This window comes from Phoxinus phoxinus, assembly GCF_949152265.1.
Source record: "Phoxinus phoxinus genome assembly, chromosome: 9".
Lineage (NCBI taxonomy): Eukaryota > Metazoa > Chordata > Actinopteri > Cypriniformes > Leuciscidae > Phoxinus > Phoxinus phoxinus.
Genome location: NC_136884.1, coordinates 35,615,049 through 35,632,000, shown reverse-complemented (window position 1 = coordinate 35,632,000; position 16,952 = coordinate 35,615,049). Strand labels below are relative to the sequence as shown.

At 38.6% G+C, this 16,952-nt stretch overlaps 2 protein-coding genes across 3 annotated transcripts; both read right to left on the bottom strand.

Annotated features, from left to right (window-relative positions):
* Positions 1-3,460: 3,460 nt before the first annotated feature.
* Positions 3,461-16,102, bottom strand: LOC307003930 (uncharacterized protein). 2 transcript variants are annotated; one of them, XR_013798888.1, is made up of 8 exons: positions 15,647-16,102; positions 15,505-15,553; positions 14,652-14,750; positions 14,492-14,569; positions 4,225-4,329; positions 4,003-4,117; positions 3,842-3,923; positions 3,461-3,622 (listed from the first exon to the last, which is right to left on the bottom strand). XR_013798888.1 is itself a non-coding variant. In XM_079622817.1 (7 exons), exons 1-4 carry the CDS (start codon positions 15,832-15,834, stop codon positions 4,317-4,319), a joined length of 378 nt encoding a protein of 125 aa, XP_079478943.1. In that variant the 5' UTR covers positions 15,835-16,098; the 3' UTR covers positions 3,461-3,622; positions 3,842-3,923; positions 4,003-4,117; positions 4,225-4,316. The 2 variants fall into 2 exon arrangements, 1 of the variants encoding a protein (XP_079478943.1); XM_079622817.1 differs by lacking the exon at positions 15,505-15,553 and having other exon boundaries at positions 15,647-16,098.
* Positions 4,668-14,375, bottom strand: LOC307004022 (uncharacterized protein; the record flags this gene model as incomplete). Its single annotated transcript, XM_079622963.1, has 6 exons — positions 4,668-4,903; positions 5,344-5,367; positions 13,205-13,490; positions 13,628-13,943; positions 14,120-14,215; positions 14,299-14,375. 6 exons carry the CDS (start codon positions 14,373-14,375, stop codon positions 4,668-4,670), a joined length of 1,035 nt encoding a protein of 344 aa, XP_079479089.1.
* Positions 16,103-16,952: the final 850 nt, after the last annotated feature.

Here is a 16,952-nt window from a genome sequence, read left to right as displayed (position 1 = left end):
ATAGTATACAAATTATTTAGCCTATTGTTGACAGCTGTCATAATTATTTATTTAGTTTTGTATTTACATTTGTTACATTTCTTGATTTATATTGTGTTTACTGTTGCACTTTACAATGTTTTTATTGTATGTGTTATAATAAGACCATGTTTTATAAAATAAATTGATGATATTTTTAACATATTCAACTGTCTGTGATGTTTTTATATGAAATAAAATTCAACTTCAGATGCACACAAGAAAAAAATCCATGAATGCCTAATACTAGTTACTTCATGTCGAGAACTACCCTAACTGGGCAAGTCAACCGGCTGGTTGACGTGTGTATCTGCTTCCTGATTGGGTCATTAAAAAAAAAAAACACTGAAAAGTTGCTAAATGTGGACTAAGGAACGCCATTTTATAAAAAAAATTTTTTTGCCATATTTATTTCTTAGTGTGACTGATAAAGGGTTAAAGGGACACAAGGCAACTTTGAGTTTTTTTTTCTCTACGGTGCTCCCCCTAGTGTCTGGTAGTAAATGCTTTCAAACACACTGTCGTAAAAATGAACTGTTGTCCCTCCCCCCTCGCCACGAGCAACCCAGCTGATCAGCTGTCAACCCGGCTGAGCAGAGGAACCGGCTATTTCAAAACCAGTTATGTCTACCGAGGCAAGTAAAGCAATATTTTCTTTCTAACTGATTGGCGAGTTTTTTTTATTTATTGTGTTGTTGTCATGCATACTTGTATTTTTACCGGGAATGAACGATATGAACGAGGCGAACTAATGGTTTCGTGTTTTTTTTTTTTTGGAAGTGTGCATGAGCATTATATATAGGCTATATATATATATATATATGCTGGTCATATATATGTATATATATATACATATATATATATATACAGTGCTATGCATAAGTTTAGACACCCATGCTAAAGTTGCCTAAAAAGAGGAATAAAAAATCATCTTTTGGAAATTTATCTTAATGCCTTAATTTAAAAAATGAGGAAAAATCCAACCTTTAAGGACACCAATTTTCTTTGTGAATGAATAATGTATCGTTAAAAAATAAATGTTCTTCCTTAAAATACAGGGTGCATAAGTTTGGACACCCCTATGTTAAATTCCCATAGAGGCAGGCAGATTTTTATTTTTAAAGGCCAGTTACTTCATGGATCCAGGATACTCTGCATCCTGATAAAGTTCCCTTGGCCTTTGGGATTAAAATAGCCCCACATCATCACACATCCTTCACCATACCTGGAGATTGACATGGTTTTATTTCAGTTAGCCTAACAGCTGGTTTGATTTGCATTGAAAGATGATCTTATGGAAAGTACCCCATGTCAATCTCCAGGTATGGTGAAGGGTGTGTGATGATGTGGGGCTATTTTAATCCCAAAGGCCAAGGGAACTTTATCAGGATGCAGAGTATCCTGGATCCATGAAGTAACTGGCCTTTAAAAATAAAAATCTGCCTGCCTCTATGGGAATTTAACGTAGGGGTGTCCAAACTTATGCACCCTGTATTTTAAGGAAGAACATTTATTTTTTAACGATACATTATTCATTCACAAAGAAAATTGGTGTCCTTAAAGGTTGGATTTTTCCTCATTTTTTAAATTAAGGCATTAAGATAAATTTCCAAAAGATGATTTTTTTATTCCTCTTTTTAGGCAACTTTAGCATGGGTGTCTAAACTTATGCATAGCACTGTATATATATATATATATATATATATAATGCTCATGCACACTTCCAAAAAAAATAAATAACACGAAACCATTAGTTCGCCTCGTTCATATCGTATGTACGATATATATATATCGGAGGCTAATATTTGTCTAAAGTTATATTAGCAAGGTCTATAAGTTCATCTAGTAGAATAATGGTGTACCTTTGCTTGTCTAAGAAAACATCAGAACGTTTTTCTTTTCTAGCTCGATCATGATATGTGGCAAATTTGTATTGCTTATTATCAGACGTGTTGACTTAGACATAAAATAAAAGTGTAGGCCATCGTAATTCAACTCATATCTGTAAAGTAAGTGTAATATTGTCAACTGTTTTGTGATATTGCAGGAATCAACATCAACCTCAGCCTCGTCTGAGTACACTGCTCAGGCCATTGGTGGTAGGCCAGCTAGGCCTACAACTTCAAGGCTGGTCAGACAGAGAACCCCCAGGGGTTCTAGGGGGAGGGGTGCTAGACTGGATGCTGAAGAAGAGAGGAGACTGCAGGATCTTCAGGAAAGACGCATCAATGAAATGAAGGTTTGTCAAAATAGTGTATCAAGACCAGAGATGCCTTTTTATTTTGTTCAAAGACCTGTGTAATTATACAGATTTTTTTGTGTTTTAGGATACACTTCATTCACTAGACACCTCACAGAAGGACATAGTCTTAGAGAGAGTGATAACCAGGTCCCCGGGGGTGATGTTCGACATTCTGTCATTTCTGGAGGTGCCCCTGCGTCCTGACCCTGACCCTGACCCTGACCCTGACAGACTCCACTGGTGTGTCTGTGGAAACTGCCGGGAGATGAACACAGACCGGGAGAGGAAATGCTGCCGGCAACATCCACAGCAATGCATAAGCAAGATGGCCTACATGGACTTTTATATTTTAGACGAGGGTGTGTTGCGACTGGCCAGGGCAGCCTGGAATGACATATTTGCACTGGTTGATAATGCTGAACCTGGGATGGAACAGCGACAGTTCAGACATACAGCTTACAGGCAGTTTGTGTTGTGGCAGCATGGCCGCCTGGGTGTGGGCAACCGAGTAGTAATACCCAGCTGCTGTGTTTGTCGCATAAGGGACACTTTCCCTGACCCCAGAGGGCAGTACACCGGCTTCAAGGTGAGCCGCCTAGTATAATTATTACTAATATTTGCTGCATAGTACGATTTGTTATTATATTGTAAATAGTTTGTTGTTACCATACACATTGTAAAAGTTCTTCTTACCACTTTTCATCCCAGCTGTATGTATGCCTATATGTCTTTCACAGTATATTTATAAATAAAAAATATTTGGGACAAAGTTTCAGAATCTGTTATTTTTATTTACATGTGTATGTACACATCTTTGTGTGGATTGCCATATGAAAACTGTTCAATGGTCCTCTAATTCTCTGGGACCACTGTCCCCTCGCGTGACATGAATCGCCACTAGTTCTGATGTGGGAGGTGGCTGTTCTGGAGCAAGCACACCCAGACGCCTTGGGTCATCAGGTCTTAGCGTCTGTTTGCGGGGAAGGCCAGACCCACTTCGCAGTCTCCTGGCAAGAATGGCCCTCTGGATCTCTGGAATGTACGTGTACTGCTTCTTCTCCTTCATCGTATAAACGCTCCAGCTCTTTGATTTCTTGTTGTACTTCCATCTGTAACTAGAGAGCAAGAACAATTTGTTTTTGTCGTTAGTCATTCTACCAGATAAAAAAAAGAAAAACATGTCTCAAAAATACCTACATTTTATGTCCATCTCGGTTGCGTGCAGGGCGGCGTTGATTGTGTTTATTATAATCAATAGCTGCCAGTAATGTCCGAGTCTTGTATACAAACGGAGAGTAGGCCATGCGCTTTGCTGCATACATCAAAATGTGATTTTGGAATGACTCCAAATCAGATGTGGTCCTGTGTGGGTGGGAGAGACAGATAATTACAACAACACTCGTGGTAATACATGTGTTGTTTTGTCTTATATTTTTAAATAAGAAATGAAATCCTCATTACAGATTACATTGAAATAAGGTAAACTATGCTGCATTTGAAACATGACAAACACTTGTGTGAGGAATACTGGAAATTCAAAAATAACTTGGGTGAACACAACCATGTCTTACAGATATTTACCTGAAGTTTAGGAATTTATTCACCAGGGTCAGCTATCTTTTCTCAAGGACAACAGCAGTAAGTGCCTTGTGAGCAGCTGAACCTATAGTCATAACACACTCAGTAAAACATATGCATTCACATACAGTGTTGAATTATGCACCAGTATTGATTGAAATTACCTTGTATGATCCAAGGCTTGTTCTGGCTGTCTTCGTCCAGTGGCTCATGTTCACAGCAACTGGTTGCCCAGGAGTGCTCATTGCAGACATGGTGAAGTACACCAACCCAGATCATCTACATAAATGAAAAAAGTTATACAGTGGATGGAGCCACAAACCTGCTCTGCTAGCATATCAACTAAACTGTCCTAATCAACACAATTTTTTTTCCTTCAACCATACCTTGAACTGCTCCTCGGTGTCTGCATGCTTACTGCAGTACCAAAAGTGGTTGACTATGTCCTTGATCCATGGCTGAATACCACTCTGACTTTTCACGGTCCCAGCCTGATCAAGGTACACAATAGCTAGCTTCTTTCCACAACACCAAGACAACATATAGAAACTGGTCACATGTCTGTAAATGTACTGATGCATACCCGTCGAAGCCTCTTGCTTAGGCTCTTGGCTGCATGCCAGATATCCAATGAGTGCTGAATACCCCACGCTTTGTATTTGCCACGCTCCGGATCTATAACAAATAAAGACCATGAAAACAATGTAAACAAAAATGATAGTTACGTTTTTTATTTCTTTTTACATTTTACATATTGTATGGTAAAAATGAAACCCTGTGGGAACAGTGATCAAACTTGAACTTGGGACGGTCTATAGGCTTTATGACTTCACCATAACCAAAAGTTCTCCTTACTCAGTAATGCGGTGATTTGTGGGTGGGCATCTGTGAACACTTCCTTTATAGAAAGCTCTTGAAGGAGCTCATCCATTGTGCGAACAAAGCACTCCTTCTCCATGATGACTGAGTTTTTATTTGTTTCGCGTTTATCAACGGAAACAATGTGGACCACATCTCGGGAGTCTTGTTCAATTGTTGTGTATGTGCAGAACTGTGCACAATGACCTGAGGCAAAAGCACAACTGCATATAACTTCTGTACATTAGTACAGAGGCCGCCAGAATAACAGTCAATGAGGAAAGATGCTATGATCTATCCATCATACTCAGGAGAGAGCAGCAGACATAATTTACACATCCCAATCTCTAACTACAGGAAAAATCTAATTCAGATTATGCAATTCACAAAGGGAGGTTGTTTGAGACAGTGGACATTTTGCCTTGACGTACTTTTGGATTGTTAACCTTGAGGGTTGCACCCTCTACAAGGCCAAATGTTATGCTAAAAGAACAGTTTGACAGTCTCGGAGCAGCCATGATGCTATTTCAGTTTAAAAGCATCATCAACATAAACCCAAAGATATTAGAAGATAATGATAAAGCAGTACAACAGTACATACATACAAATCTGATTCTCAATTTTCACAGTATGCATACAGAACTTACCAGGAGAATCCATTCTGCCATCACCTATTGGGAACAGACATTATAAGCATTAGAATCACAGATTTCAGCTTCCAATCATAGTCATAGCATATCATACAAACTTGTCAGTGTAAAAGTTGATCAAAGGTGTGTTGTGGCAAAAATTGTTGTGGCAAAAATTCATCAAACAAACATCACTGCGTAAGGGAGACTCAGAGTCAAATTATATAAATAAAGTATTTATTCTTGCAAGAATAGGAGCAGTCTCATACACAGCTGTTACCCTGTGCAGAAGAGTGACACACCCCCAGACAGACTGAACTAGCTTTTTATCCTAATCTTCAAGGCCTTCTCCGCAGAGCCTTCCCCCCCACAGTAGATTTCCATTCAGTAATTTTCCATAGACAAGGAAGCCATAACACTAGTTTCGATTCGTCACTAGAGCCAACTCCTAAGCCCTCCTTCACCAAATGGCCTTCTGACATCTAGGTCAGAGGTCCTTGTTCGTCTGTTCTCTGGAGTGTCTCTCCCTTCTGCCTCCCCAGGTACATAAAAAGAATCTTCTCTCACTACAAGTGAGAGTCACACATGTGACATTCTTTGAATCATCTATATTTTACTAAAGATCAATGAATATCATAAAACCGCCACTACAACTCCTCACTTTTTATCATTATTAATCAAACATAATAATAATAACAACAATAATAAATGCAAGTTCAAGTCATTAAAAAATCAGTCTCCTTGAACCTGTGAAGAAAAAGTTTAGAATGAAGAAGCATAAGGCTGTTTTTGTGGGGGAAAGCCCCATTAATTATTTAGCAAGCAAGTAAACAATTTACTAATGCCGGGCTCACTACCGCAGTCACACTAGTAAGGAAAAAGATTATAGCACAGTAGGAAAACAAACAGATAATAAATAAATAAATAAATAAATAAAAATAAAAAAAATAAAAAAATCCCTCAGTTTCAAACCCTGTCCTTGTACGCCATCTCGTAACACGGATGACTGCTACTTTTAACCCTCTTTACATATCAATCGTTCTCAGAAAGAAAAAGAAAACATCAACACATTTAACTGTAATCTCTACTTGAATCATCTGCATAATTTTGTTCATCCCCATCATCATTCAGATAGACTGTCATTTTCAATTGAACAGACATTCCAGTTTTCTCACATTCACCCATGAATAACAAAATTATCAGAATAAAACATACAATCATAACTCCTGCACATTCAACATTTTCCCCATATCCATTTCCCTAACCATATTTTGTTCTTTTACCTTTAATTCAATCAGGCAGTGGTTCTACTTAATCAGCTTCAATAATAATCCTTATAATTTACATTAATTAATAAATCTTCTCTTCCTGAAAACATTTACCTCAAATATTTTCTAATAAATCAGTAACCAATCAAATCATTTGTCATATACCAATATCAATACTAAGCTCTATTTCAATTTACTCAAATAAAGTCCTCAAAATCATCCCAAAACCACATTCTTAATTCATTAGTTGGTCCACATCCTCCTCCAGGCGTGTTGATCATCTCGTTTGCCCCATGGACTAATGAGATCACCACCACACCCCCAATGGAATGAACCATTTCCTGCTTACTGTCACCTGTGAATGGAGACTTTAAGTATTTTGTTAGTGACCGCTTGTCTTTCCCTCTCATCCCTTTTGGTGTGACCTGTGGAATTTTCACCATCTGTTTACAAACTGAAACATATTATCATTAGACATTTCTTGCTTAATAAAGTCGAAGTCCTTTTCCCCTGAAAAACACTTTGCTTACGTATACAAGTCAGTATTCGTACATTTGGAAAAAACAGATTCAGTTCAGCTTGATGCAATCCTCCTGACATTCTGCAAAAGGAAAATTTTAGGTTAAGGTGTAGCACCTTTCTGCCACAATAATAACCCAGGCCAGGAGAGTTAGCAAAATTAATTGTCTCCCAAACCTGCATGTTCTCTGTAAAGAAAAACAAATTTTGAGGTTATTGTCAGATAGTAAAGTACGTGCTGCCACGGCCTTGGATGCCCTTGCTTTCCTGTTGAAACAATCCAGACAGCAATTTTGTTAGGCAGAAAAATGGCTTCTTTCAGGGCTTTTACCCAATTACCCCTAGTGTTCTCCCAACATTTATTCCTAATAAAACATAAAGCATCCCCCTTTTGATGGTCGACACAACTCGATCATCAATTTAACATAACATTTAACATAGTGTCTTCGATAAAGTCTGCCATCAACACTAACCCAAACGTTGTCCCTCAAACAAACTTCCTCCAGGCATCTTTCTCTGCCTCTGAAACAAAATATTACATTCTTCACTTAAAAGTCACAATCTCATTTTCTTATCGAAGTATTTGAAGGGCAACGGCCCTCAGTCTCGCCACGTATCCTGCTTTTTCAGGTCTGTTGTTTGGTCTTGCAACCATTTTTAAAAGTCAGGTCGTGCTGTACAGACTTGGTCAATGTCAGTCAAAAAAAACATTCTCCTCTTGTTTACGATAATCATAAATGGCTCTCTCTGGATAATTTTATATTGACTTAGCCAATGTGTCCCTTTGTTGTTGCCGTCAAATCTATAACTGTACAACTCCACAATTCCAATTTATATAAATACCTAAACTTATCCAAAAGTAATTCAAATCCACATCATAAATGACAAAAGTAATTACTACCAGACGGAGCGTGATCTTAAAGCTCGTCCCATGTTCTCTATCATCTTCTCATCAGATTCACTCAGCATTTGCCTTCTTTACAATTTGTCACTTGCCTTAACACATCTGTAATGAAAAAACACTCTCCAGAGGTTAAAGACACAATATACTCACTATTCAGGCGGAATAGCTGCCCTAAACTAACACAAGACATAAAGTGCTGTCCCCATCACACACACTTATGCTAGACACACATACAGCATGTTAACTGCTCATTTACAATGTTCGCTTTTTTTTTTTTTTTATATTAACTCTGAAAGTATAATATTTAAGGTTTAAATAAGATTTAAACTTCACATCTTTCTGTAGCTTTTATATAATTTTACATGGCCTTTCAAACCGTTTCAAATGTTCTATCTGTTCATTATTCATTTTTTTCTTTAGAAAAGTCAACTGCTTTGTTTTGGTTCATTATCATTATTTTGTTTAAGCTTGCCTTACCATGCCTGATAACAGAAAGACAAACAGAGTACCAAATCCCTTCCTCCACTCAGCAGTCTCTCTTACACAAATAATCTTTTCAAACAGCCTCCTAAGACTGAAACTTAATTAATCATAGAACCCTTAATAGTTCATAAATGTTAATATACAAATGTTTACCATTACTATAATCTAAAATACATTATGCTATGAGTATTTATAAGGTTATCTTTAGTTTGAATACTTGTATAAATTCTCAATTCACCTTTATTATCCAAACTCTTACAAAAACTGCCTTAATCTTTAACCAGCACCATGTCTAACCTTCAGGAGTTAAAACCATCTTATAGACATATTAGTTCAAAATCAACTTCTTTAATTTTCCTTGCCCATAAGGCAACATGTTCCTGATATAAATTAATAAGTTATGTCACTGTCTCCCCAACAAATAATGACAATCAGATGGTCTCAGCTGGCTCCTGAAAGCACATCTCCCATCAGCTCTTTATCTATAATTTCCATCAGACTTGTCAGTTGAAAACAAGCCATACAGTGAATTGCGAGGGGGGGTTTTCTCTGGTGAGTGGTATAGAGGGACTCACATTTTCTCGGTCAAACAATGCTCTGCTGACCCCACAATGCTCTGCTGACCCCAGTTGGCCTCTAGTAGTCAGCGCTCAACTCTCATACCTTTCTCACATATTAACACCTCCATCCGGAGATGCAGTGTCCGGGACCCCCTGCGTTAGGCTGTTTCCTGGCCAGGAAAATCATCCCGTCTTTGAGTAGTCACGTACCCACTGGTGACCCGCTCGCATCACACAATCAGTTTCTTCAACAGAACTCAGCTGTTTTTTTTTTCTGGAGCTTAGGAAAGACACATTCAAGAGTCACCTCTATCTGGACTGCATGCCTAATAAATGTTAAGGGAGACAGGTTAACAACAACAGTATTTAATCACTCAAATCTGTTAGACATGTCCGAATCAACAAAATCTCAGTGAACAAAATTCACATCGTCTATTCAGTGTACATCTATAGTCATGGTGATAGGTCCTGTGTCACGGTGAAGGCTAAGATCAGACAAATACGTTACTGGTCCTAAAATAACAAAGTACAAAAATGTCACTTCTGTCATTCAGGTCTACATTATTATTTTAAAGACTTCTTTAAAGTCATTCAGTTTTACAAATCTAAAATATTTAAGTACAAATTGCCCTCTGAATGGCAATGATTTCCTTTAACATGATTTCTTTTAACATCTGTGTCTATAATTTTCAACTGAAACACTGTGCTTTACTAAATAGCTTATTGTCATGACAGGCTAGATAACAGCCTTCTGACATTGAATGAGACAGAGACTCTGAGGCCTTCAGGACTTGGTACACTTTTTTGTCATACTAAACATTCTCTACTTTATCTTTTAATTCTGGCAGCTTAAGGCATCTTTGCCAGAAATTACATACGCTTTTCAATTTTAGAATAATTTTATAGTTGTCTTTTGCCCATACATCAGGGAATTTAGACATTACAAATTTCACTCATATTGAGTCAGTTTCAGCAAGTCCCAATCTTATCTTTTGAAACCAAAACATCTTCTAGCTGCTTCATGGTCAACACTACCAAGCTGTTTGTTTAATCAGATCCCTTTCTACATTTTTACATTTAGCAACAAATAGTTATTCTATTTCTCAATAACGTTTCATTAAAACATCTACATTTTAGTTGTCAGGTTTTCAATTACAACTTTATCTGACAATATTTTCCATATTTTCTCTTCTAGGGGTTTACCAATCTACAATTAGGATCTTCCAAAACCTTTTTTTTTTTTTTAAGCGTTTCATTATAAGACAATCATATTTTTAGTTACCTTTACTTTTACAAATATTTTGCTTATCTGCAATTTACATCTACTGGTACTTTAGTTCTTTCATTTTAAAAGGATTTCCTTACAACTTAAATCTTTCAACTTCCTTTTCTCTTTCAATCTACTTACGACTTCCATCTATCAACTTTCTTTTCTCTTTCAATCTACTTACGACTTCCATCTATCAACTTTCTTTTCTCTTTCAATCTACTTGCACATTCTTTTCACTTCCCTTAGCCCTGCATTCACATTCTTGGTTCTTTCTCAGACGAAAACTTTAATATCGTCATTCAAATCCTGTTCTACTTTCAAACCCACATTAATACGTCACTTTCACATTCCATCAACTTTCTTTTACACCTTTCTGAGTGGGCATTTACAGTTACTGCTAAATGCAGCTGACCACAATTAAAACACTCTCTGTCCCCTTGCCTATAGTTCGATCACCTTGAGCTTTCTAGCAGCACCAACTTACTGACACCCTTGAAGTGTCCCAATCAGGAATGTAACCAGAGCTGATAAGCAGTTCTCTGTTCCTCTTACAGTCCACCAGTGGCGGATCACACTAGCCAAATCATAATCTTCATCATTATTATTGGCAGAACATTAATTTTCATAAACTGCACGGAAATCCATAAATTGTTTCTAAGTTGTTTTCACAAAGTTTCTATTTAACTTTAACACTTGTCCAGGGAAAATTATCCCCGACCCATAATTTCCTTTATAAAACAGACAATGTCTTTTGCCTTCAATGACTTAATATCAACAAAATATCCGACATTTTACATTATTGAATTCCAAAATATGTCTTTACATCTCTCTAATTCGGTATTATCATCAACAACACTGATTACAATAGCAAGTACACATTTAACATCCGGAAGCCGGGCTGAATAAGCACACGCTGTTGCTGTACTCCCAGCATAGCTGGAGTCTTTAGGTTCAAAAGATAATGGTTGTCAAACCAAAAATAAACATAATTTCACTCTTTATTTTACCACTAAACCATAGAATTGTTCCCCATTTTGCTTAATGAAACATTCATTTTCTTTATATCATGTTAATCCCTGTTAATCATACGCAATACCTTATTATTACTATTTTTAATCTGAACCTCACTTTTCATACCATTTCTTAATCTGACTTAACAGCCGTTCATATATAGTTCCATACATTTTATCAGAAATGTTATTTTCATAACATACTTTTTCTACAGTTGTTTTCTTCTTAAAATGGTTAGTCTGCAGATTCAACAAGTATTATCATTACTGTCTCTGTCCCACTTATCCTACTTACTGTTTTTACAGAAACCAAAATATCATATTACTCAAATCTCAATCCTTCACAAAGAGGATCAACTTTTGTTACAAAAAAAATCTTCTGACATCTAATGTCATGCATCCATCTAATGGGTGAAAAATAAAAACCCTTTTATCAGTTATATTCAATCTTACTATATGGCAATACATTCTAGCCAACAACTCATTGTCTTTTCACACTTTTACACACGTTGAACGCAGGCACAACAACTTTTGTTTCTCACTGCCCTGTTCAACTGATTCCAGCACCATCTTTAATCTTGTGGCGCTCAATATCATACATTTCTGCCCTTAATTTTATCTCATTTGACAAAACACCGGTGTACCAAATTTCGCAAGCTTGCTTTTGAGCATAATGGCTGCTTCTCTGTTCTCTGTGGATTTCTCTTTCACGCGCGTTCTCTTTATTTGTCAGACGTCTCTGAAACAAACCCGATTTTTCTTTTAACCCAAACCGGTCGGGTTGCACTATTAGTGCACTCCTAATTATGGTTCACCAAAAAATCTGTTACGATTGTCTTGGTTCCCCCTAATTAGCTTCAGCACCCAAAAATAATTCGCTCCGTGGTGGAACAATTAATTTTCAGGTACCTATCTGTGTGAAATGTCTTGGTCTGTCACAGTTCTCAATTAATTCCAGATTATTTATCTGCTTGAAATATCTTGTTCTGTCACAGACCTCAATTAATTTCAGATTATTTTCCTCGTATCTGTTTGAAATATCTTGATCTGTATGTAGATCTCAATTAATTTCAGATTACGTACCACAGAAAACAGTTCTCAGCCAATATGGTTCAATTTCACTCTTTCCCCCAATTAAACCGAATTTAAATGACCCTTACCAGAGACGTTGTTCCATGCCACACGCGGGTTCTTTAGATCCCAGTGGTCGACTCTCCCGGGCTCTGACATCGGCCAGCCTCTCTCTCTTAAGTTTACGAGGTAGAGCTGGAGACTTACTCAGTCCAGGTGGCCAAACACCGTCCGATCTCAGGTCCAGGAGGCATCGTCCAAGGAATCTCACTTCTGACACCAAATTGTTGTGGCAAAAATTCATCAAACAAACATCACTGCGTAAGGGAGACTCAGAGTCAAATTATATAAATAAAGTATTTATTCTTGCAAGAATAGGAGCAGTCTCATACACAGCTGTTACCCTGTGCAGAAGAGTGACACACCCCCAGACAGACTGAACTAGCTTTTTATCCTAATCTTCAAGGCCTTCTCCGCAGAGCCTTCCCCCCACAGTAGATTTCCATTCAGTAATTTTCCATAGACAAGGAAGCCATAACACTAGTTTCGATTCGTCACTAGAGCCAACTCCTAAGCCCTCCTTCACCAAATGGCCTTCTGACATCTAGGTCAGAGGTCCTTGTTCGTCTGTTCTCTGGAGTGTCTCTCCCTTCTGCCTCCCCAGGTACATAAAAAGAATCTTCTCTCACTACAAGTGAGAGTCACACATGTGACATTCTTTGAATCATCTATATTTTACTAAAGATCAATGAATATCATAAAACCGCCACTACAGGTGCAAGACTGTTCCTCACCCAGGAGAACAACATGGTCCTTCTGCCGTAAACGGTCTAGGACTTCTGCTCTAGTTTTATCCCAAAACTCCTGCACCGGCTCTATGCAGTAAGCATCCTGAATTCTGAAGAATGTAGATTCGGTAACCATCCCCATTGACATAAACTTGAAGAGTAGGGCTACTTTTCTATAGTTGTTCCCGGACAGAAGAATATTGGCAGACAGCATAAAGTCACCGCCCTGCATGCCGAACTTCAAGGTTGGCTGCGAATTCCATTTCCATACGGAGTGTCCGAAGGGGCATAACTAATGTAAAGAAATGGCAATGTTATGTGAGAAACAATGCAAACAAACATACAAAGGTAACAAACAATAACAGCACTGTATAGAAAAGCCAGTTCAAGACAACATAATTGACTTTTTTGACAATCTTCACACCTTACCCATTCTAAAACTACTCCTGTCCCCCGTGTTCTCATGGCAACTTGAAAAGGCTGTGCACCAGAACATCCTACGCCAAGCACACTGTCTACAAAGGTGCATTGTTGCACTGGTAGTCTCAAGTGCATGGCGAGATCAAGCAGATTGTCGTTGTATGTTATGTTGGCAGTTTTACAGACCAGATCATCCTCAGAGAGTACTCTGCGAGGATGTGTGGTGGCCTCTGATTCGGGAGCGGGAGGGTCGGGCATGTCAATGTCTAATACAGCCTCATCCACACTGATTTCAGTCAGGTCATTTGCCTTGTCTCCAACCATTCTGAAGAGTTGAATATGCATATTGATAATCTTTAAACAAAATACTTTACATGAAGAATTACATGAGTTCATATTCTAAATGTTGTTTTACAGTTTAGAAAGAAAGACGCTGCGCTTTACGACTGATAAATGTAGCTCAACTTCCACCCAAAATTCATAAATAAAATGCAAACATACCGTAAATGAAGAGAAGGGACAAAATCCTCATCCGAACTGTCTCCTTCCTCCAAACCCAAGAGACTTGGGTTAGCCCCAAATTCATCAAACTCAATGCTGTTCAGACAATACATACAGATATTTCAGATAAAGGAAAGAGGTCAATGGAAGTAAATGAAAGACTAATGGACAGCACTTACATGGTCTTCCTAAAATCATTAGCCCCCTCTTCATCTGATGACTCGTGGTGCTGTTCTTCGATGCTCATAGAGTGCATGCTGCGAGCAGAAAAATAGATAATCCAAAACATAAGCCAACAGCCACAAAAAAAGCAGATCAAGAAACCCTCTGTGAAAACAATACACCATACTATCATATGTCAGTGAATTTCACCTCATTTCCAAATCGCCAACTTCTCCCTCTCTAGACAACTGCTGCACACCAAGCTCAGGAAGATTTGGAGGAACATCCCTGAAACGTAAAAAAGTGCATAAGTAACTGGAACTACAAAATGACAGTCAGGATAAATAAAGGCATGAGGAAGAAAACATACTTGTCTCGATCTGAGTCTTCTGTGAAACTGGAAACAGGTGGTTTCGGTGGTCTGGAGTGGGTCTTGCTTGGTGTGGATGTAAACTGCCAGCGCTTGTAACTAGAAAAAATAAGAAAGCAGGTTTGGTCAATTTCTAACAGTACATTGTGAAATTGCATGCGTATAGGAAATTGTTGTGGAATGCTTTGAAATTAGGGTACATTTGTCTGTTGACTACACTGTTGGCGGCTGGGCAGAGCAGAGTGAAATCCCTAGAATGTAGTTGTGGGTGTGGGGTGGCCAAGGGAAGGAGTGAGGGGAAAACATGTGTGTGTGTGTGTGTGTGTGTGTGTGTTGTTTGGAGGGCAGGAGGGGGTTGGGGTGTCACTAACAGTAACTTGGTCAGCCCATGTAACTTCTATATTTACAAACAAGACGGTCATGGAAAATATTTTGAGTCTGGACTTCATTGTGGTTGACGAGGATTTGTAGCATATTATGGATCAATACAGAATGTGATCGGTGAGCCATCGACTTCTACACTATGTAGCGCACTACAAAAAAAGCTACACCTGCGCCAAATAAAAGCAAAGTAACACCTGGATGCAACATGCAAGCTAATTTAGCCACATAGAAGGGCAGCATCCATCTAGCTAACGTTAGATCAAGCCAAAATCTCCGCTAGCCACTTAGCGCGCTGAGAACTGCAATGATCGCAGAAAATATTGGAATACAAGTCTTTTTACCAACAAAACACTATGACGCGTGGCCACACAAAAAAGAAAAGAGTGTAAGAACTGTGACTACCTAAAAAAACATACCCATGCTTGCTATCAAACCCACGAACTCCGCTATCCACCTAGCTAACTTCTACCCCATAACAGACATTCATAGAATTACCAAAGATACTTCATCAACCTTATCTGGAAATACAGTAAACAACACATTTACAGATAATAACGAACGCAATGAAAGTACAAACATGCACAACAATAAAATATCAAAGTGTTACTTACAAGCGCAAAAGCAAGAATGCGAGGTCTGCATCTGACTTGGAGCCTTCTCTGTCTTTCAGCTCTCGCCATTCTGAAAAAGCGTGACCAATATTAATCCGTGTGCGAGCCTTCACACGGTCTGAAGCTCTTTTCCTTTTCTTTGCTTCTTCACTCAATGGTTTTCGCTGCTTCTTCACCGGCTCTGCCATTACACACGTTTGAAAAAACCGCTAGCCTGCCTCTGTGCTGGGGATGTTTGCCGTAAACTGATCCTGCTTCTCGCGATGTCTGAGACTGTGCGAGACTTTGCGAGACTGAAGGACGCGGGTAGGATACACCGAACTTGCAAGCGGGATATTCTTCCTAAGAGGCAGTCGGGGGGGGCGAGAGAGTCTTCATTCACCCTGTAATGAGTCATTTAACCATATACCGACTTACGAAGATGATTAATAAACACGAAAATGTTGCATAGTGTCCCTTTAAAGCAATGTCATCGTTTGGTTTTAGCCAGGTTCCTGCAAACACAGCACATCTAGGTTATAATCTGTAATCATAGCATTAACTATTAGCGCTTTTGAAGTAAGAGATCGAATATTCAGCAACCCAAGCTTTATCATTTGCTCATCCGTATTATATCTGTTTTTAATTTTTTGAACATCAATTAAATTTTTAACCTTAGATGGGTTTGAAAATTTTTTGGATTTCCAAGTTCGGGGAACAGACACAGTCTCTATATGATGATATCTAAGTGAAAGATTCTCTATGTGATGGGATTTATCTGACCTTGGTGACGTGAGGCCGCTAGCAGACGGTCGGTTAAGCCAGTCTGTCTGCTTCCTGACCTGAGGCCCAGATTGTCATGTTTTAGCTCTAAGACTATGAGCCAAATTACTAGAGAGAAGAGCAGCACCATCCCAGGAGGGATGAATACCATCTCTTTTCAACAGGTCAGGTTTGCCCCAAAAACTTTTCCATTAATCATTAGTGCCGACGTGAATAATAATCATAGAGAATTTACGTTTAGCATTAGCCAGCACTTTTAAATTTGCTTTGATGTCAGGCGCTCTGGCTCCCGGCAAACATGTGACTATGGTGGCTGGTGTCTCTATTTTCACGTTCCGTGTGATCGAATCACCAATTACCAGGGCACAATCAGCATAATTCTCAGTGGGTGTTTCACTGAGCGGGGCAAATTGATTTGTTATCGGAACGGAAAAGTGTTTTTTTGATCCGCGACTAGAGCGATCTCTCACTGTCACCCATCTGCCCTGCTGCACGGGCTCTACTTCAGCCGGAACCGACTCATGTAAAGAGTTCACTAGGCTAG